The 27,910-nt window shown below is 55.1% G+C and overlaps 2 protein-coding genes and 1 non-coding gene across 9 annotated transcripts in view; 1 reads left to right on the top strand and 2 right to left on the bottom strand.

Annotated features, from left to right (window-relative positions):
• The window catches only part of Dennd1a (DENN domain containing 1A), a 490,128-nt gene extending 484,904 nt beyond the window's left edge, over positions 1-5,224 (top strand). For all 7 annotated transcript variants that reach the window (XM_032903215.1, XM_032903216.1, XM_032903221.1 and 4 more), the window contains 2 exons: positions 2,526-2,784; positions 2,977-5,224. In XM_032903215.1, coding sequence (XP_032759106.1) covers positions 2,526-2,784; positions 2,977-4,197 — 1,480 coding nt within the window. In that variant the 3' untranslated portion in view covers positions 4,198-5,224. The remainder of the gene's footprint in view (positions 1-2,525; positions 2,785-2,976) is intronic.
• Positions 5,225-5,753: 529 nt separating this feature from the next.
• On the bottom strand, positions 5,754-27,344 carry Crb2 (crumbs cell polarity complex component 2). Its single transcript, XM_032903213.1, has 13 exons — positions 27,229-27,344; positions 20,694-21,017; positions 17,227-17,422; positions 17,004-17,143; positions 16,399-16,584; positions 16,109-16,222; positions 13,076-13,948; positions 12,482-12,990; positions 11,860-12,025; positions 10,191-10,968; positions 9,575-9,691; positions 8,747-8,873; positions 5,754-7,667 (listed from the first exon to the last, which is right to left on the bottom strand). Exons 1-13 carry the CDS (start codon positions 27,323-27,325, stop codon positions 7,443-7,445), a joined length of 3,852 nt encoding a protein of 1,283 aa, XP_032759104.1. The 5' UTR covers positions 27,326-27,344; the 3' UTR covers positions 5,754-7,442.
• On the bottom strand, positions 18,078-18,184 carry LOC116902461. The gene has a single exon (XR_004388080.1). It is a non-coding gene; the product is annotated as a U6 spliceosomal RNA (small nuclear RNA).
• Positions 27,345-27,910: the final 566 nt, after the last annotated feature.

The raw sequence follows: 27,910 nt of genomic DNA, 5'->3' as shown, positions 1-27,910 counted from the left end.
CCTATTGTACCAGCCCACAGGGCTGTGAGACTGGTCCCCATTCCTTACAAGGGGAAATGACCATCAGTGGAACTGCTGACCACAGTAAGCCTGACTCCTGACCCTACTTTACTCAGTGCATCTTAGATAGGAAGGCAGAGGTTAAGTAAAAGGCCATGAAACATGTGTTCCATGTGTATCAGCCATGTGTGGTGATGCACATCTGTAATCTCAGCTGAGGTAGAAAGACTGTGAGTTCGAGGATAGCCTGGGCTGCATATCAAGTTCCAGGCCACTCTGAGCTATTTACATGATCCTTTCTAAATGTATGTATGTATGTATGTATGTATGTATGTATGTATGTATGTATGTATGTACATATGTGTATATACATATATATGCATACACACACATGTTATGGTATACCTGGGTTTTTTCCTTCCTGAGACAGAGTTTCTCTGTGTAACCCTGGCTGTCCTGGAACTCACACTCAGAGATCCACCTGCCTCTGCCTCCCGAGTGCTGGGTTTAAAGGCTTGTGCCACCACCACCCTGCCCTACCTGGGTTTCTTAAAACTAATTTCATCTTAGTTATATTATTTTATAACCTAAGCTACATACAGTTTTCAAACAGCTTTTTTTTTTTCAAGGAAAAGAAGGCTTACTTTACATACAAATGAACTTCCCAGGAACCTCAGAAATGTGCCCACAACCTACCAGAGTGCCAGCTACTGGCTACTTCACAGTCAGGGGCCCTTGTCTCCTTCTACTATCCCTACCCCTAAGCCCCTCCCAGCTCTTTGACCCCTAACCTTAGCAAGTTCCCAGCATCAGATCTTCCCTGTGGCTTCATCCTAAACCTTCTAAGTCAAGGCTGCTCTGCCTCTGTTCACTCCCTGCTGCCAGCTCACTGGGACAATAGCAGTGTTTCATCCCTGTTAGTCCACGGTCCCTGAGCTTTACACATACCTTTTCAGTAATCTCATTCTCTCTTTTATCTTTTTCTTTTAAATGTTTGAAGAATCAGCTTTTCCTCAGCAGGAATGTCTGTGCTATCACAGGTTTAATGTGTCCGCGGATGTAGCTCTTACTACTTAGAAAGGAAAGAGAAATTGAAACAATATATACTCATCTGAGTGGCAACCTCAACTCCCCTGCAGGAAAAGCAACCCGCTCGGCTTTTCCTAACTGACTCTGCCCTAGGCCTTACCCCATCAGGCCTCTGAATTAAATGATTGACTGACATTTTTCCCCAGTTTTATGATGTTAGGAACGGAACCCAGGACCTCACATGCTGAACATTCTACCACTGAGACACAGGAGACCCCCAGTGTCTTGTTATTTAAGCAATGATTAAAATTAATTTCCTTAGCCTGTACCCAGAGCCAGTTCAGGGTTTCCTGTGTGTTTAAAAGGGAGCCATTCCATCCTAATTCACGACACAAAGGGTTAAAAACAACTGTCTCCTTGTGTTTAGGAAGTAAGGACTCTTCCTTACCCCTTCCTGTGTGCTCAGATTAGATTAAAGGCTCTTGAATTCCTTGTTCAGAGTGAGGAAAGGACTTAGGAGAGCCTCGAACTTCGCTTCCATTCTACCCCTTTCTAGGTTCTGTGACGCACAGAATTGTTTTACTTAACTTCTCTGGGTTTCCATGTCCTCATCTGTAAGGTAGGGTGTTAAGTCCCAGACAGAAAAGTCTGATGAATGAATAGAATTGGGACTTCTCCTGATCTTTCAATGGGCCTTTGGTGTCAGCCTGCTTGTGACCAGCAGGTGGCGCCCTCAACCCACGTCACCAGCACCATGTGCATAGCCAGCCTGACCCTAGAAGGGAGGCATTCATTGCACTGGGCAGCCTTTACAGAGGTCAGGGCTGGTACTACCTCCCCACAGTTCAGTGGTGTCCTCAGGCTCAGCGGGAAAGCAAAAGTAGCTAGCTGTTACACCCAGCTCTCCCAAAAAGTAGTGATGTGTGGATTCACAGAACTCACAGAGGGGTTGTAGCCATGTGTGCCGTCGGTTGCATGAGTCTCTGCATGCCCTCTCTGCTTGTTCGTGGAATGCACCACCACTTGAGCAGCTGAGATCTCAAAGGTTCACTGACTTGCCCAGGTTCCCCCCAGCAAGGGATGGAACCAGGGCTCAAACATAAGTCATACAAGCTGAGGCCTACAAGCTTCCCTAGAGATGCTAGGGCTCCTGGTTAGCCATGCTCTGCCCCCGACTCTGAAGCTAAGGTTGATCACTATACAGGAAGCAGGTGGGACAAAGAAATGCATGTATCTGCCTGCAATGCCCCTCCACTCCTGTGTGGTTTGTATGTGCTACATACAAAGACCTTGGGGCCAAGGGCACTTCAGCATTCCATCAGAGCAAGTGAGAGTCACAGCATCCCACCCAAGGCACCAGTCACACTAAAGAACCCAATCCAGCCCCAGGAGAGCCACAAAACATTGGTCCTGGGGCTTGGTGTCTCGGGCTGGGGCCACTTGCTGTTCCCACAGATTCCCTAGAGGAAAATCCATCTGGCTTTGTCTCCTCCTAGGCCACAGCCATACAGGACTTTGAAAGAATCAGACAGCGCGGAAGGTGATGAGACCGAGAGTCCAGAGCAGCCAACTCGGGAGCCCTGGGGGCCTACCCCTGCTCCACCTGACCGAGCTGCCAGCATTGACCTTCTAGAAGATGTCTTCAGCAGCCTAGATGTGGAGGCACCACTGCAGCCGCTGGGCCAAGCCAAGAGCCTGGAGGATCTCCGGGTCCCCAGAGACCTGCGGGAACAGTCAGGCAGCTTTGATTACCAGGTGTGGTGGGAGTGGGACAGTAGCTGATGGGGCTTGGAGTCCAGATAGGCTTGGGTCTCTGCAGGTGTCCCAGGTACCTGCAGTTCCTCCTAGTCCCAGGAGCCATGTGCTCGGTAAACAGGAAGGGTGGGGTACCTTCTACCCTTGCCTGGGCCAACCAGTGGTCATCACCTCCTCCCTCCTTCCCCACAGAGGCTGGACCTATGCAGAAGTGAGAGGGGCCTTAGCATGGCTGCAGCCTTGAAGTTTGCTCATCCATATACTCAGCTCTGGAGTCTCGGACAAGACGACATGGCCATCCCCAGCAAGCCCTCCATGACCTCCCCTGAGAAGCCCTCAGCTCTGCTTGGTACTTTGCCAGCACTGCCTGTCAGACCCCAGAACCAGGAGGGCATCCTGAGCCCCAGCATCAAGGAGGAGACTCCCGTGCCAGCTCCAGGCAGCATCACCATTCCCAGGCCACAAGGCAGAAAGACCCCTGAGCTTGGCATTGTGCCTCCACCACCCACTGCCCGGCCAGCCAAGCTCCAGGGTGCTGGTGGCCCACTAGGTGACTTCTCTTCAGAGCCACCACAGATGGACCTGGAAGGACAAGCTGCTCTGAGTCCAGCCCTCTTGTCAGGGCTGCTCCCGAGAGCTGGCCCCCAAGGCCCCACAGAACTTGTGCAGTCACCCAGCCCAGCCCCAGGAGCTGCAGGCACAGGCAGCGATGCCCTGCTTGCTCTCCTGGACCCACTTAACACAGCCTGGACAGGCAGCACCATCCCATCCTATCCTACTACCCCCAGTGTAGCCACCCCATTCACCCCCCAGCTCAGCTTCCCCTCAACAGTGACGCCCTCCCCTTTTGCACAGACACCACTCAATCCCTTTGTCCCCTCTGTGCCAGTAGTACCACCCACCATGTCCCTAGGCTCTACACCAGCCAGACCTTTTGGGACGCCTCCAGCATCCCTAGGGCCAGCATATGCACCTAGCATTCTATTGTCTGGTTCTAGCTTCTATGCCCCTCACAGGTCTCAGCCCAACCTCTCTGCTCTCTCTATGCCCAACCTCTTTGGCCAGATCCCAATGGGTGCCCACACTAGTCCCCTGCAGCCACTTGGCCCCCCAGCCGTTGCCCCCTCCAGGATCCGAACATTGCCTCTGCCCCGCTCGAGTGCCAGGGCTGCTGAGGCCAAGCAGGGGTTGGCCCTGAGGCCAGGTGAATCCCCACTGCTGCCTCCTAGACCACCACAGAATCTACAGCCAACCCTGCAGCCCTCTGCTCCTACACAGGCCAGAGACCCCTTTGAGGATTTGCTACAGAAAACCAAGCAAGATGTGAGCCCAAGCCCAGCCCCAGCCCCAGCCCCAGCCTCAGCCTCCACCTCTGTGGAGCAGCTCCGCAGGCAGTGGGAGACCTTTGAGTGACCATGCCTATGCCACTGTCCAGTACCGTGCCTCCCCAGTGTCCCGTTCGTGACCAGGCTTCACTGGGGCAAAGGGACTCTCTGCCCCTCTCCTCCATAGCCCATCTCTGAGGCCTGGCCCTGGGAGCTCATCCCAGAGGAGAGAGCTGCCTGCCACCACCCTCAGCACCTGTGTGGGTTTTGCACTATATGTCAGCTGGGCCAGCTGTGTCCCACCACCTTCCCTCCCATAGTCCAAGAGGAGTCAAGAAGCTCGAGGCTGCTCTCAAGCCCAGCTCTCCTCCTTTGCTGGGCCCTACCCCACAGGGCAGATGTCAGTAACGCACTGTGTAAGCACATCTTTGGGGGACATAGGTGTTTGGGGGGCTGAAATGAGGACCACTCCTGGGCTGGCATTTCTCCCTGGTGGTCATCTCCAAACCTCACTAAGCAATACACTCTTTGCTGAGTCTTCACCTAACCACCAAACTCGAGTTGTTCCTAAAGGGCCAGCGGTCTGGAGACCTAATGGTCAACAAGCCCAGCCCCAGCCAGCCCTTCCAGGGCTCGGGAACACCAGCAACTCTAATTTATATGACGACCCCCAAACCTAAGTCGAAGGAGCTGCCTTCAGCTCTGCCACCTCCATACCTCTGGGCTTTCCTGTCAATCAAAGCTCAGGCTCAGCCTCCTGCCCCTGGAGCTTATGGGCACCAGTGACGGAGTCCAGCTCAAAGGACAAGCTTCCTGCCACCGGCAAAAGGGAGGACAGCTGCTTGAGCTCCTGGGTCAAGATCAGGTGGGGCCCCAGGCCCCCAGGGGCCCCGTGGAGTGAATATACATGTGGCCTCTGAGCCTGGGGTGGGTGGGGCCCGGCCCTCCCCGCTGTCTCCAGCCTCTCGCCAGCGCAGAAATTCCTGAGTCCAAGTCACCAAAGTTATAATGAAATGTTTGTTATTGTTTCTTTGATCTTGCTTTTCCTTTTTACCTTATTGATTTGATGAATCTTGAAAATTGATTCCTTTCAATAAACCAAGGTAAAACACAGACTAACCATTTAAGAAAACATCCACAGAGACATGCAGGAAATTGTGCACATTTGACCTGATTTCTCATTTCCTATGTGTAAATGGTCAGACAGCCTACCCCAGGGTTTCTGGGGGTTGGGAACACGGGGGTGGAGTCATCAGAGGTCCCTGTCACTTTAGGGACCCTCTCTGTGTCTGAGAGGTTGTTTATGGGTCCCTGAGGCCTAGGCCAGAGACCCCCCATCCCGCCCAGGGCTCTGTCTTGGTGTGCTCAGCCACTAGAGAGCAGTCTCTCCTGGGTCATGGGAAGCCTGGCGTCCTGGTGTTCCAGGACGGGTCTCAGCTCCACTTCCTCCACCCCCGCAAACTCTGGGCTCCACACAGGATGAGGCAGTGGGCAGTAAGGTGACGAGGCGTGGGGCAGCCCAGGAAGCAGCAGACACCTGTGGCCCACTGCACATGTTTGTTATCACCTGTCCATCTCACCGGGTAGAAGCTGCTGTCCCAACGATGACCTCTAGATGTGGTCACTGAAACTGGGCAGAGGAGTTCTGGGCATGGGAGCCTGAGCAGGTACTCATCTCCACCAGCCATCCTGCAGAAGTAGAGGCCACTGCACTCCAGCCTATGCATACCTGAGGCTCTGAGCCACCATCCCTCCCAGTGAGGGATTATAGATGAGCAGGGAGCAGGACTACACGAAGAAACAAGTTCCACCCCTCCCCCATATCAGCAAGAACAGCATCTACCCCAAGTGAGTGCTTGTGTAGGCCACATTGGTGACACTGACGTGGAACTGGAATGTTTCATCGAGTTGGCATTCCACAGGAAACATCTTGGGAGCTGGCAACTGCAACAGTTCACCCAGGAGCCTGTTTCCTCTTCCCTCTCCCAAGGGACATGGAGACAGCTGATGGCGAAGTGGTCCCACCACTACAGGGTAAGAACCAAGCAGGCCTCCTAGCTTAGCATCCAGGGTCTCATATCAAAGCCCAAGTCTGCCTTCTGAGGCGGCTGAAACCTCGAAACAGCCAGCTTCCATGTGTAAAAGTCACTTGGCATTTGCACATGGAACTCCTGGTAAACAAGGAAGACAAAGGACAACTCTCCAAGTCAGAGGGTTCTGGGAGGTTCAAGGGAGGCTAAAGCTGCAGGCCAGTGCCTGGGGCAGGGGGTATCAGAAGTCAAGCACACTGAGTAGTCACAGGACGAGCACCAGTGCAGAAGCTGCCTGCGGTCCATCTGCCGGGTACTGCTGTTAGGCACACAACGGAGGTCTTCCTTGGCAACAGAACTGCAGGCAAAGGGGTAGCCTGCACTGGAGAACCACAAGGTGGTGAGTCTGCAGGGGCCAGGGACAGGGGAGAAGGACATCTCCATCCTTCTGCCCCTCTGGCCTCTTTTCCAAGGTCCCAAGAAGCCCTTTCAACTCTAGGCAGGTGAGCCACTTTCCAACACCCAAAAGGGCACCAGTTCTTTCCATCAGACTGGAATTTTAATGACTTCTGAAGTTTTCTGCCTGTTTGTCTCTCGGATCCTCAGAATAGCCTCGTGAGGTAGGCAGACAGGTTGCTCCACTCCAGCAAGTGCCCACAGCAGGCAGGACAGCCCAGGGCAGCTGCTCCATGGTTCCTGCAGACCTGCCCTACAGCCATGGCCATAGCACTGTCAAGTCAGATCTACCCCAAAGGGCTTTTGTTCTGGAAACCAAGGATACTCCTCTATTTCCCAGCTTCTCCAGGATAAGGGCTGTCCTTGGAGAACAAGATGTCAAGACCAAAGTCTGGGTGCTTGGGTAAGCTGTGGCCAGTTCAGTGCGAGAGAACGTGCAGCCTTGGGCTGCCCCTGTCTCAGAGGTATCCATCTGGGTTGTTCCCAGACATGAAGCTCTTACCACAGTCATAACACATTACATCCCCATGTATATTCTCTTTCTTCCTCTCCTTTCTTCCCCAAACAGAAAGATGCACACACACACGCACACACCCTGTCATACCATGGGCACCCACGTGTGCCCTGTATACAGCCCAGCAGGTCAGAGAGGTGCATCCTCACAGCCTTCTCTGCGTCCCTGAGTTGTTCCCCACTTCCTGAGTCCATGGATGGACAGGGCAAGGGCTGCCAGCCACGGGGGCACATCCTGTGGATGTCCCATCTCTGGAAACAGTCTCCTTGGGTCTCCAGGTAGAAGTTCTGCGGTGACCCTGTAGGGCCTTCAGGACACAGCAGCCAGGCAAGCCTAGATAAGTCTCTCCTCTGGTGGCACCTTAAGGACACTGTCCATCTCCAGGCGAGCCCCAGCTACCTCCTGCTGACTTGGGCTGTAAGTGCCCTCAGACTGGCGGCGCTTTCTGGCAGCCAGAATTCCTGAGAGGAGGCCCAGGAGGAGGAGGAGGAGGCAGGCACAGGCTGCAGGCACTGCTACCTCCAGCAGTGGGAATGGCAGAGGCAGAGGCAGGGTTTTCTGCAATAGATGGGAGACAAGAAAACTCAGGGAAGTCTCCCAGAGTTAGTGAGTCAGCCCCTGAGATGTCCAAGCAAAGAAGCTAAGAAGCCACCTGTCCCAGCCAATGCTAGGGAGTGTGGCATAGCCCTGGCTAGGGGGGTAAACAGTGGACATTCCAGGAGTTCCTGTGAGGGTTGTCACAAGAAGTCAACAACAGTCAGCTGAAGTAAAGCAGGAACAGAGAGCAGAGCTGGAGTGAACTGAGCCCACTAATGATAAGGAAAGACCGAATTCACTATGTCCTGCCTGCCTGCCTGCCTGCCTGCCTGCTGTTCTGACAGCCTGGTTTGGGGGTAAGGGCAGCTTTTCTCCATTTCCAGTCACAAAGTCCCAGGGTGTCCCATTAAAGGTTCCAAGTCCCAGACTGAGAACCCCAGCAATCCAAACATCAGGGTCTCCCATTCACCAGGCTTTTCCCTACGTATTGGGCTTTTCTGCTACTACTGTCTGCCACTTGCTTACCCAATCTTGGCATTCAGCCCTGAAGAAGGGGGCCCCAAAGCTATAAGGTGATAGTGGGCAGGTGAGGAGGCAAAGCCTACAGGTTCACCTTGCCAGGAGCTCTTCCCAGAAGCAAAGGGGACTCCTTGCTTACAGCCACCCTGCCAGGGTTGTCCTTTCACAACCCCCACCATGGGCTCACAGCCTCTCTAAAGCTCTGTGCTGAGCCTCCTTGGGGTGAGGGATACCTACAGTGCCCAAGACTGATGTGCTTCTGGAACCCAAGGACACTGACTACACACTCCATGTTCTTTTAGTCTTGGAAGCCAGTCCCAGAGTACACTTGGAAGATCCCAACCTGTCCCCACTGCCACTACCCTGGATACCATTGGGAAGCTCCAGACTGTGTGTGGTGGATGGGGGCTCCCTAAGCTCTCCCTGAGATGAAAATAACTCTTACATGGGGTACTAGAAGGGGCCTAAGTATCCTCTCCCCACCCTCAACAAAGCTTATCCACTGTTAAGTCCACAGGGGCCATGCCCTCCCTGCCCACTGTCGAAAGAAGCCTAGCCGCCCAGCCCTGGGTACCACTCACCACCACTTCACAGAACTGGCCAGAGAATCCTGCACTGCAAGTACATTCAAATATGCCACTGGCCACCCGGCAGGTGCCCCCATTCAAGCAAGGACTGGCTTCACAGGGTTGGTCAAGACTCTGACATCTGGAAGAGACAGTGGCTGAGAAGGCAAAGTCCTCCCACCCACAGCTGCCTCCCATTCCCCTAGCCGTTGTTCCCCCTCCAGCATCAAAGTTTATCCAGCTTGGCTTGGCCTTGCCAGGTGACCAGAGCTGAAGGTGATTTCCATCACCTACCCACTCAGCTGGGCCCAGTGTTCACAGCTGAGAAGGCTCCTACTCCATGATAAGTGGGGGGAGGGGAGAAGGTGGGAGGGGGTGATGCTGCAGAACAGGGATGCCAACTGCACCTCCTAGGGGCCCAGAAGTTGCATTTTGTCCATGTCCATTGAGGACTAAAGAAAGGGCTTTAAGAAACTGGGTGGGCGCTGGCAGCCATGGTGCATGCCTTCAATTCCAGGACTTGGGAGGTGGAGGAAGATGGATCTCTGAGTTTGAGGCCAGCCTAGTCTACAGAGTAAGCTCCAGGGACAGCCAGCTACATAGTGAAACCCTGCCTCAAAAACAAACAGACAAAAAACAAAAAGAGGAAGAAAAAAAAAGAAAACTACTGCCCAACAGATAATGGTCTTTCTTGGAAGTCGCAGAACCAAAGACACTGGTGGATCATCTGGCACTGAAGTCAATGAGGAACAAGACAAGGAGGACCTCATTGCCCTGGCCCAGGCTGGGAATCCCAGGGGCAAGCTCCAAATCAACAGCCCAGGCCCTGGTCTCCAGACCCACCTGAGGCCAGCAAGGCCTTCCTGGCAACTGCAGTTAGTGCCTAAGGGGCCACCCCCACAAGGGGCACCATCCTTGCAGGTGGAGTTGAGGCTACATCCCTGAGGCAAGGTAGGCAACCTGCAGAGAAATGAAAGGCCGGTGAGGTGCTGGGAGCTGGCCATCGTGCAGCAGCCTTCCCCAGGAAGCAAAGGAATACAGGGCTGTCATTCTGCTATCCCCCCGCCCCACAACCCCACAAAAGCTGAGGCCTTTGATAAGTGCTGACATTAAAGGGCAGTGCAAAACAGTTCCTAAACTGGAGGAGGGAGGAGAGATAGACCAGGGCTAGACAGCTCTGGACCAGAAGGAAATGGGGGAGTTGCAAAAGCAACATCATTAAGGTAGCTTGTTGCAAGGCTCCAAAATCATGCTCCCTGACTAGTTCTGTCCTAATTCTCCCCAAACCATAATGTTGTCCTGAAATTCAAATTTTAACCCATAGTAGTTTATCTTTATGGGCACCAAACTGAACTAGCTACGGAGAACTTATTCCCTCCAAACTACCCATGATAAATCAGCAGTCAGCAGTACCCACTGCCACAGCTATCCACAGGTCAAGTCCCCTTGCCTGCCGCACCTGCAGCGCGGGCCGGAGAAGCCCGGAGGGCACCGACACTCGAAGCGGCCGTCTGGGCGCGTGTTGCATTGGCCCCGGACACAGGGCGATGAGCGACATGGATCAGCGTGGATCTCGCAGCGGGGTCCTTCCCAGGCGGGGCCGCAGGAACAAGCAAAGACGTCGAAGAGGTCGAGGCAGGCACCGCCGTGCAGGCAGGGCGAGGGCGTGCATACTGGCCCGCCCCGGCAGCCGAGGCTCACGGCCGGCGGAGACCCAGGCCAAGCCATGAAGTGCTCGCGTGCCCCAGACATCGCGCCGGACCGCGGTGGCGCCAAGGGTAAGGGGAGGTCGCCGAGCGCCACGCGGCCCAGGCAGCCGGTGAAGTTCTCGGCCAGTAGCAGAGGCACGGCACCCGGGCCCTGAAGGAAACCCAGGTCGCCGCCCAAGCCGTGCAAAGCCACGGGTGTCGCCGCGCCGTCCAGCCACAGCAGCCAGCGTGAGGCGGCGGCCTGTGGAAACTCCCGGGCTAGGCGCACGCGATGCCAGGCACCGTCAGCCACGCGCGGCCCGGGCGCCGGCAGCACCGAGCCCGCCACATCTACTGCCAGCGAGCCATTGCGCACCGCCAGCCAGATATTGGAGTGGGCGCCCGCGGCGGAGGCAGCGCGCAGCAGCCCAGCCTCCAGGTCGCGTGTGCGGAAGGCCAGGGTGAGCCCGCTGAGCGCGCGCGATGAGGACACGTTGTGGCCTGTGAACACAGCAGGAGGGCCCTCGCGGAACGTGGCTTCGGCCACACCTGCAGAGAGAGAGAGCCACTGGGAAATGACCTGCCAGACCTCTACACCAAGCGTGCAGGTGGTAGGGTCCTTGATCCACAACTGTTGACCAGAGCAGGCACCCACCTGTCACCTGATCTCAGAAACTGCAGCTCCCTCTTCCACCCCTTATGCATTCTCCACCTGGAGGGAATCAGTTCCGGGGTGGTCCTAAGGGGACCACAATACCTGCTACCCTGAAGGCCCTAGACATATTAATATTAACCCCTCACAAATCTAGCCTGTTCCTTTCCTCCCTGAAGGAGGCTCGCTCTTCACTGCATACAGGTGCAGGTCCAGTCACACACATCCTTCTCCCCCTTGCCCTCTGTAAGGCTGGCAGTGTAGCTCTGCTGGTAGACTACCTAGCATGTGGGAGGCTTTGGGTTCCACTCCTAGCACCCAGCAAATTGGGCATAGGGGCCTATATCTGTAGTCCCTGAACTGGGGAAGTTAAGGCAGGAGAAGCACAAGTTCAAATCATGGCAAGTTCATGCTACATGGTGAGTTCACGGCTAGCCTAAGCAGCGTGAGCCCCTTGGTCTCTGAGCTGCTTGAAGGGCTTCAAAACCCCCACCATCTTCTCCTGCGTGCACTTCCCATGATCTGTGTTTCAGCTGTCCTAAGAACTTTAAAACCTCCTGCATGCCACACACTCCTTCTAACCTGCCTCTCCTGTGGCTTCCTTGAAGTTGCCTTGGAAACCCCAGCATATGCTCAGCCCCCCACCCCGCACCCCTCCCATGTTTCTCAGAATGCAGTGGCCCTCCATATTGGGGATGGTGGCATTACTGATCCACCACCCAACATCCTGTAAACCCTAAGGGATCTCTAACCATCTACAGTACCCAGAACCCAGGACACAAACTCACACACAAAGCCATCTGGAACCTCCTCACAGGTGGCAGGCGGCAGGCATGGCTGCCTGGGGCACCATCGCTGCTGGGCACAGGTGGGCCCCGTGAAGTTGTCAGGGCAAGTGCAGTAGAAGTCATTCCAGGTGATGTGGCATGTTCCACCATTGAAACAGGGATTGGGCTGTGGAAGAGTCAGGACACCAATGAGCACTCGTAAAGCAGCACCCCACCCCCAAGACCTCATCACAGAGTCGAGGGAAAGTGGTCATTGCCCCTACATCGCAGACGAGATGGTAGGCCCACAGAGGTGAAGCCACTCGCCTGAGGGCCCGGCCACTGAAGCGCTAGCCTAGTTTGTACTAGGTTATCGCAGCTGATGCGCCTCCTTGCCTCTTTCCTCTAAGTGGCAGCTGAGAAAAGGCCGGGGCACATCCTCTGTCTAGGTCAGGATGTCACCTGAGACTGACACAAAGGGGACCTTAGGAAGGAAAAGCAACTGGACAGGGAGGAGATGGGGTACTCCTGTGCTGCCACTCTGGTGACAGGAATGTGAGCGGCTCGTGTGGCTGTCTTGCGCCTCAGCTCGCCCTATGTCTTAGCACAGATCCCAGCTTGGGACCCTCTCGCAGGCACTCACATTGCACGTGTCCTCAGAGACACAGCCCTGGGTGAGGTTGGAGGACTGACCAGCTTCCAGCTCACTGGGCCAACTTGAGTTCTCCATGGGAGAAGGGAAGAAGGGGAGGTGGATGCCGTTGAGTTGTAGGTCCTGGAGACAGCCTCGGAAGGGCCCACCCCAGGGCTGGGTATCGTCAGGGTAGCGCCTCCCACCCACATACAGCCACTGGCCCAGGTCCTGGAGCTGGTCAGGCCCAAAGCTGAGCGTCACTTGGTGACGGAGTCCATCATCCCGGCGCCCAGGGAGGATCACAGCAGGGTGACCCAGCACCTCAGCCCGGATCTGGCCCTCACTCAGGGACACAGTTAGGCTAGCAACTGAGTCATTGGCAAACTGGAGCAACAGGCCGGCGGGCTCACGGGTGCGGAGGAAAAACGACACGGTGAGGTTTGGGCCTAGCATCTGGTGGAGCAGGAAGGTGGCTGAGCTCATGACACCGCCCAAGCCAAAGGTGGCAGCAGGAACCTCTGCAGGGAGAAACGGCAATGAGGTGAGGCCAGCAGGCTTAGGGGCTCAGCATTAATGCCACCTCCCCACCCCATAACCCCTCACCATCAGTGCACTTGGACCCATGGTAAGGTCTCGGGCAGTCGCAGCGGAAGTCAGTCCACAGGTCCACACAGGCCCCTCCATTGGCACAGGGCAGAGGTTGGCAAGGCTCTGTGCGCTCACAACCCAGGAGCACACTTCCCTTGAGCTCCTCAGGCAGCAGAAGGTGCCCTTCCACACGCACATCCTGGAAGCAGCCTGCAAAGGCCCTGCCGCCCAAATGGATGGAGTGGGGCTCCGGAGACCCAGAAGCCACCGAGGCTGTAGGATCTGTAGCCACAGTGCCAGAGGCCACACAGAGCTGGCCAGGGCAGCCCTCATGCCAGAGCCGCAGCTCCAGGGTTCCCAGGCGGAGTGTCACTTCCACCTGGTGCCAATGCCCGTCATTCAAGGCTAGGTCTGGCAGTGTAAGGACAAGGTCAGCAGTGCCACGTCTCCAGAGTGTGGCTTGGAGCATGGCCCCCACCAGAACCAGCTCCAAGCTGTCCCGTGTGTCCTTAAGAGTAGCCAGGGCTCCAGCAAGCAGGGTGGTACGAAATCTCAGTGCAAAAGCCAGGGAGGCACCAGCTGGCACCATTCCCCACACGGAACTCCCAGACACAACCGAGAAAGTGGTATTCTGGTCACAGAAAGACCCATAGGTCCCAGGCAGGCAACGGCAGATGTAACTGTGGAAACCAGACTTGAAGGTGGGGATGCAGGTGGCAGCCAGTGGGCAGGCGTGGCCCTGGCAGCCTGTGAGCTGCACAGAACAGTCATGTCCACCCCAGGCCTCGGGGCACTGGCAGATGTAGCCTGCTACAGTGTCGCTGCAGGTCCCACCGTGCAGGCACGGTTCCGACTGGCACTCGTCCGTATCCTCCTGACATGTCAGTCCTAAAGGGGAGAGATCAGCCAAGCAAGGGTCAGTACACCATGCCAGAGCCACAGTCTCCAACCAGAACTCACATGTCTCATGGTGCTGCTGACCTCGGCACCTACACACCAGGTCCCCCGGGGTTCCCTTCCCTGACCATGTCTGAAAAGTCTCCATGCCACGTGGGTCTGACTCAGGGAAGCACTGCCTGGCTCCACGCCGTGCCTCTTGCTTTGCCTCCAGGTCAGCTGCCTTCAGAAATTTCTCCCCATCCATCTCCAGAGTAACCAGAGGTCTCTTTCCAAGGTGTCACCTGGCTATACACCTCTGCTGCATATGACCCAGCCACTCACCTGCAAACCCCTTACAGTATAAAGTTGGAGCCCTCTGGGGGCTATGCAGGATGAGGAGGAGTTTGAAAATAGTAAGAGAAGCTGAGGTATGACTTTCCAGGAAATACTTGGAATAATAGCAAGTTCAGGGCTTGATCAGCTCAAAGACCCAAACCCGCCATCACCCAGACAGGGCTCCCTAGAAACCTTTATTGAGCATATGTTTACTCAGCTATGGTTTCCCTCTGGAGCCTGAATCTGTCCTTGGTACCCAGTGAAAGGGCCTGGCAGAGTCCTTGTAGACGTGGACCAACCACAGGGATTCACCTGGAACTCACTGAGCACCCCAGGGCTCACTCCTCAGTCCCTCTACCCTGCCTTCTGTCCAAGGACACTGCCTGGGAAGGTGTCACCCCATCTTCCCTTTCATGATCAAAAGGCCAAAAAGCAACCCCAGTTCAGCCAGAGCCTCCACAACACAGCCGAGGCCATCCTCACCCCATGCCTCAGCTGTAGAGACACAGGCCCAGGAGTCCATTAGGCCAGGTCAGACCACACACCTCTACCTTCCTCCTCACAACCATCGGGCACCCACTGCCAACTCTTCCTTTGAGAGGCCCCAATCCTCCTACCTGCTAGGAGCCACAGGCTCCCCAGAAAAGGTCCCAGCACCCACAGCCCCATGGTCACCTACAGATGCAGCAAGGCTTAGGAACAGGGCTCCCAGTCTGGCCTGCCTGAGTCCTTCTGAGCCAACTCAGGAATGCCAGGTTGACCTTCCGGTCCACAGCCTTCTGGTGTCTCAAGGGAGGCTGGGCTCTCAGCTAGGATCTCTCCTCCAGGACTCTGAACTCAGAGCTCTCCCTCCCTGTGACTAACTGTGTAACTGGAAAGGATCTAGGCTCCCACTAGATCTAGACACTGTTCATGACACCCTCTCCAGGCTTCACTACCATGTCCATGGTGGGGATGGTAAACCCTTTCTTGTGAGACTATGGAGGAGCCGGCCATTGTGGGAGGACGTGTAAGGAAGGGACTCAAGCAATAGGAACAGTGAATAGGACATGGGCCTCCCAACATGGGGGGCTTTGATACCCAATATGTTTGAGTGGCCCAGACAGGAGGAAGGGAATGTATCTCCAGTCCCTTCCTCAAGCAAAGGAACTCGCCTGCCTCCAGAAACCTGCAGGGAAAAGAGACCATGTGTGCCCGGCAGGAATGTCGGCATGTGGGGGAGTGCTACCTACATTCCAGTGGGGGCAGGGACCCCAGAGAGGGAAAGTCTGTGCGCAGTTCCCGGGTGTTTTAGCAGAGAGAACTTTCACACTCCAGCCTCTGACAGCTCCCCAGAGCCAAAGCAAGCCCTTCTGAAGCCATGCACCTGCACACAGTGTTGCCTCCTCCTGTCTTAAACTGAGGCTCTGTCCCTCTTTGAGTTAATAGCAGGGTTCAGGGCCCTAGCCACCATACATCCATATATGAGCCTCAGTTCCAACTCCAGTCCAGGCCTCTCGGGTTAGTCCCTTGTCCCCACAGCTGGCTCTGGCTTCACAGACATTCAGGACTTACAGGGCGGAAGTCACCAGCCAACATTCCCCAGGGGCAGAGGATCACCGGGCAGCCTCAGTACCACCCACTCCACGCTTCCCTCCTGACTGTACTCAAACTGACCGGTTTCTCCCCCTCAGGTGGGATTCTAGCTCAGCATTCACACACACACACACACACACACACACACACACACACACACACACACACCCTTCAGCTGTCACCTGTGCCACCACGGCCACCTTTAGCCTCATTTCCCGTATGCATCACCTCCGTGCCAGAGCCACCCCAGCTGAGCACCTGTGTATCCATCCTGGCAGTAGCACTGGAAACCATTGGGCAGGTCCTGGCAGCTACCTCCGTTGAGACATGGCTCTGAGGCACACTCATTCACGTCCACGCTGCAGTCATCCCCTGTTAAGAAGGCTCAGCTGTGACTGCTGCCTGTACCCTCAGAGCCAGACCAGATCCGAAAGGGTCCGTTTTACAACGAGGGAGATTGAAACCCAGAGAGAAAGAGAGAGGAGGGTATTGGCCAGGCTGGATCCATCCTTGGGGCTCTAGACCCTGCTCTCCAGCAGGTAACTCACCAGCAAAGCCCGGACGACAGCTGCAAAGGAAGCCAGCGGCTTGGCTGAAGCTGAAGGCTCCGGGGAAGATGGCCTGAACACCCCCATACAAGGTCGGGTCAGAGCGCTGCAAGCACCGGCCCCCATTATGACAGGGATCCGATGCACACTCATCCTCATCCACTTCGCACCGCTCTCCGCTGAAGCCTGGGGCACACATGAAGAAAATATGTCAGGAAACACAAGTGTCTAAGCAGTTCCCCTCCATGACCCAAGCCAACCCAGGGCCCAACAGAGACATCAGGATGCGAATATTGACAGAGGGACGATAGGGACTAGTAATAGCTAGCTCCCAATTGGTACAACCCAAGGGGCAGGTGCTGTTAGCAACCCTGTTTGCAGATCAGGAAACTGTGACTCACACAAGTAGGTTGCACGTGCAGGTCTCAGAGGGGCCAAACTGTCCTCTCTCTCTCCCTCCCTCCCTCCCCCTCCCTCTCCCTCCCGCCCTCCCTCTCTCACACCCCCCCACACACACACACACACACACACACACACACACACACACACACACACACACACACACACACAAAACACAGTGGGGGAGGGCAGGCGCACACACACACCTGGCCAGCAGAGGCAGCGGAAGCTCCGGAAGCCGTCGAGGCAGGATGCGTTGTGCACGCAGGGCGCAGAGGCGCACTCCAGCACCTCCTGCTCACAGCGCGCGCCTTCGTAACCCGTGTCCGCACAGTCGCACCGGAAACTGGCGTGGGCGGGCGGGAGCTGAGCGGGTGCCCATCCCGCAGCCCACCTCCCCTCAGCCAGGGAACCCCGCCAAGGGCTCACCCGTTGACCAGGTCGTGACACACGCCACCGTGCTCGCACGGCTGGCTCTGGCACTCGTCCACGTCCAGCTGACAGCTCGCGCCGGCGTATCCCGGTGCGCACACACAGCGGTAGGAGCCCACACCGTCCAGGCACGAGCCTCCGTGCAGGCAGGGCGCTGATGAGCACTCGTCCACCTCGGCCTCACAGGTCACGCCTGGACAGAGACAAGAGACACGGAGACCACATCTAGAGGGGCAAAAGGAGCCCAACCACCAGCCCCAATCTGTTCCAGTTACCCATATGCCTCGCTCTTTCAGAGGAAGTGCTGCTCATAGACCCAGGCAGCCGGGTAGAAACAAGAAGACTCCCCTTGCCCTGAGAGCCTCGCCGCGGGTGGACCCGAAAAGGGCTACTATTTAATAATGTGACCTCCATAAGAGATACAACTGGATCCTCTGAGGACAGGAGCCAGGGTCTGTTCTAGAGAGCTGGGAATGGGTGGAGCAGAGGCTACCTCAGGAACAGCTTTTTGGAAACTGAGATAAAGCCAATCATGACAGTTGGTGGCACCGGTCTTGAGGCAGAGGCAGAATGCCCTGGGGGAAAGATGGAGAAAAGACAGAACCTGGGAGAGTGGGGAAGAAAGGCATGAGGGCATCAGGTACTAGAGCCGGATCAGACTCCTGCTCATCAGGAGAGGTCAGGCTCAGCCATAAAGAGAGCTTCCTGCTCTTCCAGAGGACCCGAGTTCTGTTCCTGGCACCTACTTTACGCAGTTCACACCTGCCCTAAGAGCAGACCTGCTTCGTTTAGCTTGCTTCTTTCCTTTCTTTCTTTCCTTCTTTCTTTCTTTCTTTCTTTCTTTCTTTTTAAATATGGAACGCTTCATGAATTTGCGTGTCCTCTTTGCGCAGGGGCCATGCTAATCTTCTCTGTATCGTTCCAATATTAGTATATGTGCTGCCGAAGCGAGCACTTCGTTTAGCTTTCATGAAGATGTTCAGATGGGATCCCTACCATCCCCTCACCAGGGTCCCTCTTGCATACACATAACATAATTAAAATCTTGGAAAAAAAAATTAGGGCTGGAGAGATGGCTCAGCGGTTAAGAGCACTGACTGCTCTTTCAGAGGTCCTGAGTTCAGTTCCCAGCCACCACATGGTGGCTCATAACCATCTGTAATGGGATCCAGTGCCCTCTTCTGGTGTGTCTGAAGACAGGGACAGCATACTTGTATACATAAAATACATAAATCTTTAATACATAATAATAATAAGTTGTTGGTTGGATAATAATAGTCGATCTTTGTGGTCAGTCACCTTGACCAGATTTGGAATCCTCTAAGGGACACAGCTCCGGCTCTATCTGTAAGGGAGTTTACAGGAGGGTTCAAATGAAGGAAGATCCACCCTGAGTCTGGGGAGCACCCTCCCCGGGACTGGGATCCTGGATTGAATAGAAATGGCGGCGGAGAGACAAACAAAAGGAAGAAAGCAATCAGAGCACCAGCATCAGAAGATACAGTGTAACGGTGACTCATGTTCCTTCTGCTGTGTGGTCCATGCCATGCTGGACGGCATCCCCACAAATATCCCTTTCCTTTTATTTATTTATTTATTTATTTATTTATTTATTTATTTATTTATTTATTATGTAAGTACACTGTAGTTGTCTTCAAACACACCAGAAGAGGGCATCAGATCTCATTACAGAGGGTTGTGAGCCACCACGTGGTTGCTGGGAATTGAACTCAGGACCTCTGGAAGAGCAGCCAGTGCTCTTAACCACTGAGCCATCTCTTCAGTCCAAATATCCCTTTCCTTGCTTCTCTTGCTCCTCGTTAATAGTTAACCACAGCCATGGGAAGAGTAACCAACACTGCAGCTCAGCACTGCGGCTCCAAGCCCCATTGGTAGCTTTGTGCTGATGTGAGGAAGGGACCTTATAGAAGAGGGCCACTCTGGACAGCACACACTGGAGTAGGGTCAGCAATGCCTATGCTGACTTGACTTTAAAACTATTAGTCTCTCGTTCTACCTAGGAATTGTCCCCATGCCTCTGGGGAAACCCTGAGACCACACTGGCCCTCCCCTGGATACGGGTGGAGACAGAGGGGGATGGAGAATCTCCAGGTGTGCGGATTTATGAGACAGATCCTGTTGGTGTAGATGCCCATGGCCTTTCCCCTGCCACCTAAGTAGGTTTTGTCACAGGGGCTCAGGAGCCAGCTGACCCCAGCTGGAGCCCTCCCTGCTTCCCGGGTCCGGCCAGCCTCAGGACTCCTCCTTCCTGTGACCCTCCAGTCCCACTCCTATCCTCGGTGCCAGGGAGAGCCAGGCCCAGGCGGCCTGGAATCCAACTCCCCCACCCTGCTGTGAGCAGGAGGGAAATGAGTCACACAACGCTGCCTGCTCACATCACATTCGCCGGAATCCTGCACAGACCGTGCTCTCATGCCTGCTGACAGACACACGGATGAAGACATAAGCAAGGTGGTCAGAGCACGCCTAGAGCTACCCTACACATGCAAATGGCTGGGACTTACAGTCCCTGAGGGAGGAAAGACACGGGGACCAGGGTCCTAATCAACTCTCACCATGGTGCCATCTCATCCCTCCATGTCCTTCCTGCAGCTTGGCCCCCAGTCAGAGGGGACTTCAAACTGCCTCACAGTCTGAGCACAATGTCTAAATTAAGGGTTGATGGAGAACCCAGTATATCTACATTGCAGACTCCAGACTACACTGAATTGAACATCCTTTGAGGACCTGTCCCCAGCTGTCCCCTCCCTCCTCACATTAGGCAGCCCTAGAAAGCAGATGTAGAAATAGAAGGGACTGGGGTGAGGTGTTCCCTGGGAGAGCCATGCGTGTCCATGTGGGTCATGGTTCTGAGCACGCGTGTCTACACTGTTCCTCTCTAGGGAACAGGCATGGCTACAGACTCATCCCCATGGCAAACAGGAAAGGATCCCAGTGGATCCTGGGCCAGAATTCAGGATGTCTAGAGGACTGAGGTCTCCTGAGCCTGAGCCATACCAGGGCCCATCGGGTGAGCCATACAGGGTCTACACAGCAGCTTGACACAGGTCTAGACTGAAGAAATGCTGGAGATAACCATCTGAGCATCCTCGTAAGAGCCAAACCAGACAGGTGTGCCCTGCAAGGGATGCTTGAGGCTCATTCCCCATCTCCAAGTGGGGACCACACTCGGTTCTGTGGCAGGGACAAAGAGCAGTATTTGTCAAGTAACTGATGCCCCACATTGACACTCAAACGTACAGGCACTGATCCCACCTGCCAGGTTAACCAAGAAACAACAGTCGTGCGGCCAACCTGAGAGTGGTTAACAAAGCTGCCAGCTGGCCTGAGGCATCTCCAGACTTGAGCCACAGCTTAACGGGAATGCATCAATCATCCATGCTGATGGGCCCCACGCCCACTCGCGGTCCAGCCCTCCAAGGTGACCACTACTATACTATTACCTGCATAGCCGAGGGGGCAGTGGCACTCATAGTGATCTGCCAGATTTCGGCAGGTGCCCCCGTGGTGGCAAGGCCGGGAGGCACACTCATCGATGTCCAGTTCACAGTGGGGTCCCTGGAATCCAGGCACACAGTAGCAACGGAAGCCGTTAGGATCTGGGCCCTGGGGCACACACAGTGCACCATGGTGGCACGGTTGAGCAGCACAGCCTCCAAGCTCTAAGGGCTCACAGGTAAAGCCACCACTTTCTGTAGCCTGGCACCTGGTCCCTGGAGCACATGGGTCTGAGGCACAGACACTTGGGGTCTCTGAAGGAACCAGCCCTGTTAAAAAAGAAAACAATTTGGCAATATAGGCAGGCTCTGCATGATACACTCTTCCCCAACTGTTAGTCACAAGCCTAACAGTAACACAGGTCTGCCCACGTTCAAGAACCCGTGTGCATACCAAGGGCATCTACAAGCTGAGCACAAATGGAGACATCTACCCCTGCAAGTGAGGCGGTTCCATTGACTTGTTTTGTGCTTATTTTCGAGAAGGGCTGCCTTGTAATCCAAGCTGATCTGGGACTTGCTATATATCCAAGGATGACCTTAAACTTCTGATCCTCCTGCCTCCCCTCCCAAGTGCTGGGATTACAGGCATACACTACCGATCCAGGTTTACTGAGTGCTGGGGAATCAAACCCAGGGCTTCCTTGGTGAAAGGCAGCCATTCTCTGATCCGAGCTACAGCCTGCGGCCCTGCGGAAGGTTTTAGTTGTGTCTACAGAGCAGGGATAGTGGGTGGAACAACAGATATTGCCCAAGCAAACCCCCTACAGCACCCTTAGGAGGCGCAGACGGTCCTGTGCTCTCTTTACAGACAAGCAGGAGAGGCTCACAGAAGTAAAGACTTGCTGGGGTCACATGATAAATGAGCAAGGAATAGATGGCAATGCCAGGTTGTTCCAGCCACACCAGGGAGGAGCTCACCAGGCCTCTCCATTCGGCAGGCCTGTGTCCCCTCAGCAGCCTGAAGTGTGGTGGAGGAGTCAAAAGAGGGAACAGCTCCTACCCACCTCAACCCCCCGCTGGGGGTCTGGAAACTCCATCCCTCACTGAAACCTGAGACTCCCATCTCAGCCCCAGGGAAAGAATGGGCAACTTCAAAGGCAGGACCTGGCCCAGCCTTTCTCCCTCCTGGTCCCGCCTTCTCGCCAGCTTGCATGTGGACTTCCAAAGGGTCTCTAGCACTCATACCATCCCCCACAAGCAAATACCCGAGACAAAGCAGGTATAGTGGACCTACACACTGGTACCTGACCAGGGTCTACACACCTGGAGCACTTGGTGTTGACTTAGAAGACAAATTCCGTGAGTCTAGTTCCTTCCTTTCAGCCCAGCCTGAGAGCCTTGTCACTATCAGGCCTGAGTCCAAACCTAGCTCTGAGAACAGTGACCTGTGAGACCTTGGGTCAGAGGCTTCTACTGAACACCCTCCTCCTTTTGAGTAAAAGAAGGATTCAAAGCCTCAGGTGCCAGACACAAATGTGAGAGAGAGGAGCCCTTCTACCCACCACCTGGAGTTCCAGGACCTACCCTCCCCCCCCCTCCGTGTTGTCATTCGGACACTAACCAGACCTGAGCAGTGAGCAACATCAGCCCCCCTACCCCCACCCCCACCCCCGCACCTTCCCTTCCCCCAGACCGTGAAGACCCCTCCCTCCAGATAAGGTTGGCAGCCTCTCAGGCGTCATCCACATTCCACGGGGCAGGGCATCTGCCGGCCAGATCCCCGAGCTTCTCAGCGGTTCAAGCAAGATGGAGGACAGCAAGCCATGGGGATAGTGGACCCAGGGAGACATGGCCCTGCAGTGCCATCGCAAGTGTCCAGGGTTCTTCCTTCCACACTGGGGCCTAGCATCTACCAGAGCCAAATAGGAGGTCAGGTTCTGGAGTCTGAGATACTTTCTGGCTAAGAGGCCCCTGGGCTCACAACCCTCTGCCAAGCCTGAACATATGGGAAAGGGGGCCTGCCGTGGGTGGGGCCTTCTGCTTCTGTGACTGGATAGAATGGGAAGTCTGGGTGTCCCAGGATAGATGCCCTATGAGGATAAGAAGACAATTTGTTGGGAGATGGGAAGATGGTCCGGACCCGCTGCGGGAAGTGGGTGGAACGCCATCAGGAAAAAGCAGGGTTTGAAGCATCCGACAGATTCAGTATAGTGAAGGGCCCCAAAATGATGTATATGGTGCCTTGACATCCAGGGAGCCAGTGGCCATGATGGTCAGAGGCACTTGGCCCAAAAGGCCCCAAGAGGAGAGTGGTTTTAACTCCTTTTATAAAGCGCCTGACTACTGGCCCCATGCCAACAGCTCCCATTGTAATCCCGTCAAAGTACGGATTCTTATCTCTGTGGCCCAAGGAATCCCTTACCACAACCTGGAGCTTGGCCCCTAGCTCTGAGCCTACTATATTAGTAGCCACAGCATCGGGGGAAGAAGGCTTTGCTCCTCTAAGGGTCCTCCCAGAGCCCAGCAGAGGGCTGTTACTGTGAGGAATCCCAGCAAGACAGAGCCCCGCCCACGGTTTGAAAGGCGCCTCTAGAGTGAGCAAAGCGAGAGGGAACAAACAGGCACAGAGACTGCGTAATCCAGGACCTTCATTCACTGCCCAGATACCTGTCACGTCCGCAGTTTTATCTGCTGTTTTACAACTCAGAGACTCTTCACTTCTAGTCCCACCGCACTCCAGGGTGGCCGGAAGAGCCCACAGTGAGCCCAGGAGGCAGATTGGGCAGGGGAGGGGAGGAGTTCTCCCTAGGGACTAGCTGGAGGGGCGGGGCTTTGTCGCCAGGGCAACAAGGGGCCACTGCTTATCTTTACAAATCCCTCCTGACCTCTCAGACTGTCTGGGCTGACCTGGCAGAGGAGAGATTAACAGACACCGACACAGAATGCTGGCCCTTTCCTTCGACCTGCGCCCTGCCCCACCCTGTTCTCAGGCGGGAAAATAACACACGCAGTCATTGCCTGAAGTCACCTTCACCTCGTGAGTGCTGTGTACTAGGGCCAGGCATCTTTTGCCATCTTGGTAAGGTTTGGTTCACGCTAGAAAGGGAGGACTTTAAAAAAAAAAAAAAAAAAAAAACTGCTTTCCACCATAAAGATCCTGAAAATGTGCATCTTCAGAAGCATGTGAAATTGTGTGTCAAAGAATTGTCAACCTAATATGTCCCAGCCCCTTCCTCCCCTCACCAGAAACGTCTTAGAGGTCTAGGGAATGGTGTGTGGCTTCCTGGTACAGCACTTACCTAGCTTATGAGGAGGCCCTGGGTTGCACCCTGGGAAGCATGAGATATAAGGTATACTGGGAGAGCAGCACCCTGCCTACCCTGAGCCTAGCAGCACCAGTCCCAGGTTAGGAACTCTACTCTACCTGAGTTAGTTAGTACCTGAGTTTACTCACTTTCTCTGTTCCTCAGCAGCCTCAGGGCTGCTGCTGCCGCCGCCATGAAGCGCCACAACGAAAAGCAAACTGGGGAGGAAAGGGTATATTTGGCTCATATTTCCACATGACTGTTCATCACTGGAAGAAGTCGGGGCAGGAATTCAAACAGGGCAGGAATCTGATGCAGAAGCCATGGAGGGTGCTGCTTACTGGCTTGCTTCCCATGGCTTGCTCAGTCTGCTTTCTAATAGAACTCAGGACCACCAGCCCAGGAGTGACACCACTGGCAACGGGCTGGGCCCCGCCCCCACCAATCACTAATGAGGAAAGTGCTCCGCAGTCTGCCTACAGCCCAATCTGACAGAACCATTTTCTCAGAGTCTCAGAGGCACCTTCCCTCTGATGACTCTAGCTTGTGTCAAGTTGACATAAAACCCACGGGGTACAGTGCAGCAAAGGGACACTCAACACACACTCCTACTCATCTAGAAAAGGGAAAGACACCCCAGAGGGCAGAGAAGCCTAGACAGACTTTTAGAGATGCTCACCCCTGAGGCCATTGGGCATAGTTTAATAACAGTGATGGCGAACATAAGTGCTCCCATGCAGAGCCCAGCGTGGTACACACTGGGGTTGCTAGTCCCCTGTCTCAGAGATCTGAGTGAAGGGAAGACCTGCAGGGAGGGTTGAAACCTGCCACTTGTACTGTGAACAGTTTCCCTAGTGACTATTAATGTGCTCCTGTCTAAAGTTTTCTTGAGGACTAATGAGATGTCTCTTCAGCTGTTGGCACTCGCCGTGGAGAGCTGATGACCTCAGTCCGACCCTCAGAACCCACGTAAAGGTGGCAGGTGAGAACCAGTTCCACAGTTGCCCTCTGACCTCCAAATTTGGATTTGTGTGTGTGGGCATGCTCACACACACTCACACATGTACGCACAAATAATAATAATAATAATAGTAATAATACACAATAATACAGTCCTCTTGGTGTTGAGAGAGTCCTGCCCATCCTCTACACTACAGATTCGCTGCATCAGTGCATCCAGTCCGGAAACAATCCTCGGGAGGAATGATGGCCCAACTTAACAGAAGTACAAAGAACTGTAACCAACCACCCAGAGTACCACTTCCTGCTGCGATCCTAGCCCTGCCGCTGCGCACTGCTCTTGTGACCCTAAACAAGTTGGGACCTTCTATTGGCTTTGCCCACCTGTTCTGTAAACAGAGAGGTAGAAAGCTAGCTTCCCCCGGGGTTTCCGGGAGGGTTAAAATTGCTCCACACAGCGGCTGGTGCGATCACGCATCAGCAAACCTTCCCAGGAACCCCGGAGCCTCCCTGTTTCTCTCCTACAGCCCCACCCCTTAAGTTGGAGGAGGGGCCAGGTTTGGAGAAGACTGGCTGCCCCTTTGTGCACTGTGCTCCCTGGGTGTTCAGGGAAGGGGTGGGGGTGGGAAGAACCCAACGCGGTTCCATTGTAGTCCAAGATGCCTCATCCTCTCCATAGCAACCAGCAATCCTCTGCTGTGGAGTGGCTGGGATGGAGGGGCCCAGTTCAGAGCCTGGCAGGGATGGGCATCGGGTCTGGTCCAGAGGCTCCAGAATTTTCATCTCCTCTGGGATGGAAATTAGTCACAAAGTCCCCAGCACCTCCATTAACTCAGTCAGCTCTGGGTACTAGTGTCTGTAGAGCTCCCATTTCAGGGATCCCCAGAGAGGCTGTTGGGGTTCTGTTTGCCCACCTCACGGTCCATGTGTGTGAACAATCCTGCGTGTAAGTGCATAAAAGTCAAGGCAGGCCTGCTGGTGTGTACACAACTGGTGCATGCAGGCATGTGCTATGTATGTGGTGATACACAGTAGTTCATTAGCAAGTTTATCAGTGAGTTCCCAGGGGAGACCTGGCATGTGCCTGTGGACACTTGCCCTGTTGTAATGTGTATCCTAGTCCACGCCACACATCTGTGCAGCTGTCACGGGCATCTGTGTACTGTGCGTGGAACAGATCCAAACTGCACAGCCCAGAACCTCATGCCTTACTGTACAGACACCCTGGAACTGCCTGGTTCCGCCACCCTCATTTACCTCAGGTATCAGCCTCCTCCCTAAAACACAGGGTCCTCACTGTGCTGAGGGTCCTCATCCACCCTCTTTCCCCGGAGAAATAGGCAATAAATGCTTGGGTAGGCAAGCAGGGGGGATGCCATTGGTGGGGTTCACCGATTGCAGGAGTAACCGGGCCCTCCCCACTGCCCTTGTAACTATAGCGACCAAGCCAAAGCGTCCTCCAGACCCCCCAGTAGGAATTCCAGGCTCAGTGCTGAATGCACTCGGACAAAGCCAACACACTGGCTGCCTGGGCTGGCTTCAGGGAGCCCTTCCAGCATAGTTGAGGAATGCCAGAGACCTGCTACAGGGGGCACACACATACGATCCCGAATCCCTAGCCATCCCAAAGACCCAGAACAGCTCTACTGGTTGCCCCTCAAGTGCTGGCAGAGGACCCGTAGAAGGGAGCGTTGTGGGTAAGGTTTTCCCCAATCCTGGTTCTCTTCCCCCTCCCGTATTCTAATCTGGCCCCACCCCCCACCCACACCTCCTGTTGCCAGGAAAGGCGAGTTGAACATGCCGGACAACTTACAGCCAGTTCAGCGAGGACACAGCTCTCTACACTCAATCCCCTCAGACAGAACTTCCAGCCGTCTGGCAACTTTCCACGGCACCTGCACCCCAGGTCAACACATGACTCCGGCAGACTCTATGGCGAGTGCCTGAGTTTTCTGAAACTTCTCCAATTCACACATTTCCATCTAGCCCGGCATCTCACACCAAGATTCCCAGCTTTTTCCTCAACACACTACACCACACCACGCCAGGTCTCCCAGACCGGCTTCCACAGACCGCACCAGCCCTCACCCTCCTGGCCCCACTGCATAGACTCCTCAGTATGAAGCTACCAGAACACCCCGTGGTCTCCAAGTGAGTTCTAAACACCCTCACCGTCCCCACATGTACTAGGGCCCAGGACACTCTTCCCTCTAGCACCAGCACTCTCTCAGGCCAGTCCAGCCACACTCACCCCCAGGCCCAGCCTCACTTACCAGCCGGGACCCAGGGCGGCAGCAACAGCAGCAGTAGAAGCAACAGGAGGTAGACATCTCGTCTAAAGCCCCAGATCACAGGCCCCACCAGCGCCATGGCAGCCGGCTCTGCCTGCCTGTGGGAACCCTCTGCTCGGCGGGCTCCGCGCCCCTTCGTCCCTCCAACCAGCACTGACGAGGTGGACAGAGGCCCGGCCCCTCCTCCAGCCCTCCCCCTCCGCCCCGCCTCCCACTGCTCCTCCCGGAGCAGGATCCTCGCGGAGGGTCTGACCCACCGCACTTCACAGATTCCAGCCCCTTCGGAGGCCTCAGCTCCAGACAAGGCCCTGGGCCTGACCCTGGGTCTCAGTGCACAAGCCCTCTTGCCAGGCAGTCCGGTCCATGGGGCGGGCCAGGATGCCTGGGGCTAGTCCGATTTCCCGCAAGAGCTCAGCTATCCGGCAGTTTCAGGCCTTGGTCCTCCCGCCTGGCCTCAGTTCGGTGCTCCTAGTTCAGCGCTCCCATCTGTCCTTACTTAACCTGCTCCTTCCACACCTGAGATATCAAGGCCCCTCCCCTCCTCTCACAGGGGTTCCTGTCCCTGCTGCCCTCCTGGGTCCCACCCTACCACACAGATCCTGTCCTTGAGGCTATCAGTAAGGTAGTCACTGGGCCCCGGACCAGGTGCCCCCCTGACCCCCTT

This window comes from Rattus rattus, chromosome 5 (assembly GCF_011064425.1).
Source record: "Rattus rattus isolate New Zealand chromosome 5, Rrattus_CSIRO_v1, whole genome shotgun sequence".
NCBI classification, from domain to species: Eukaryota; Metazoa; Chordata; class Mammalia; order Rodentia; family Muridae; genus Rattus; species Rattus rattus.
Note: the sequence above shows the minus strand (reverse complement) of the source record. Positions and strands in the feature narration are given on the sequence as shown.

Bases quoted from the DNA above. Each gene is read 5' to 3' on its own strand.
- Crb2 (XM_032903213.1), bottom strand. From the start codon at position 27,325: ATGGCGCTGGTGGGGCCTGTGATCTGGGGCTTTAGACGAGATGTCTAC. The intron at 13,949-16,108 runs GTGCTCAGCTGG...TCTCCCCTTTAG, and splicing joins CTGCCAGGATGGATACACAG to GACTGACATGTCAGGAGGAT. The intron at 9,692-10,190 runs GTGCGGCAGGCA...ATTTCTCTGCAG, and splicing joins TTCTCCGGCCCGCGCTGCAG to GTTGCCTACCTTGCCTCAGG.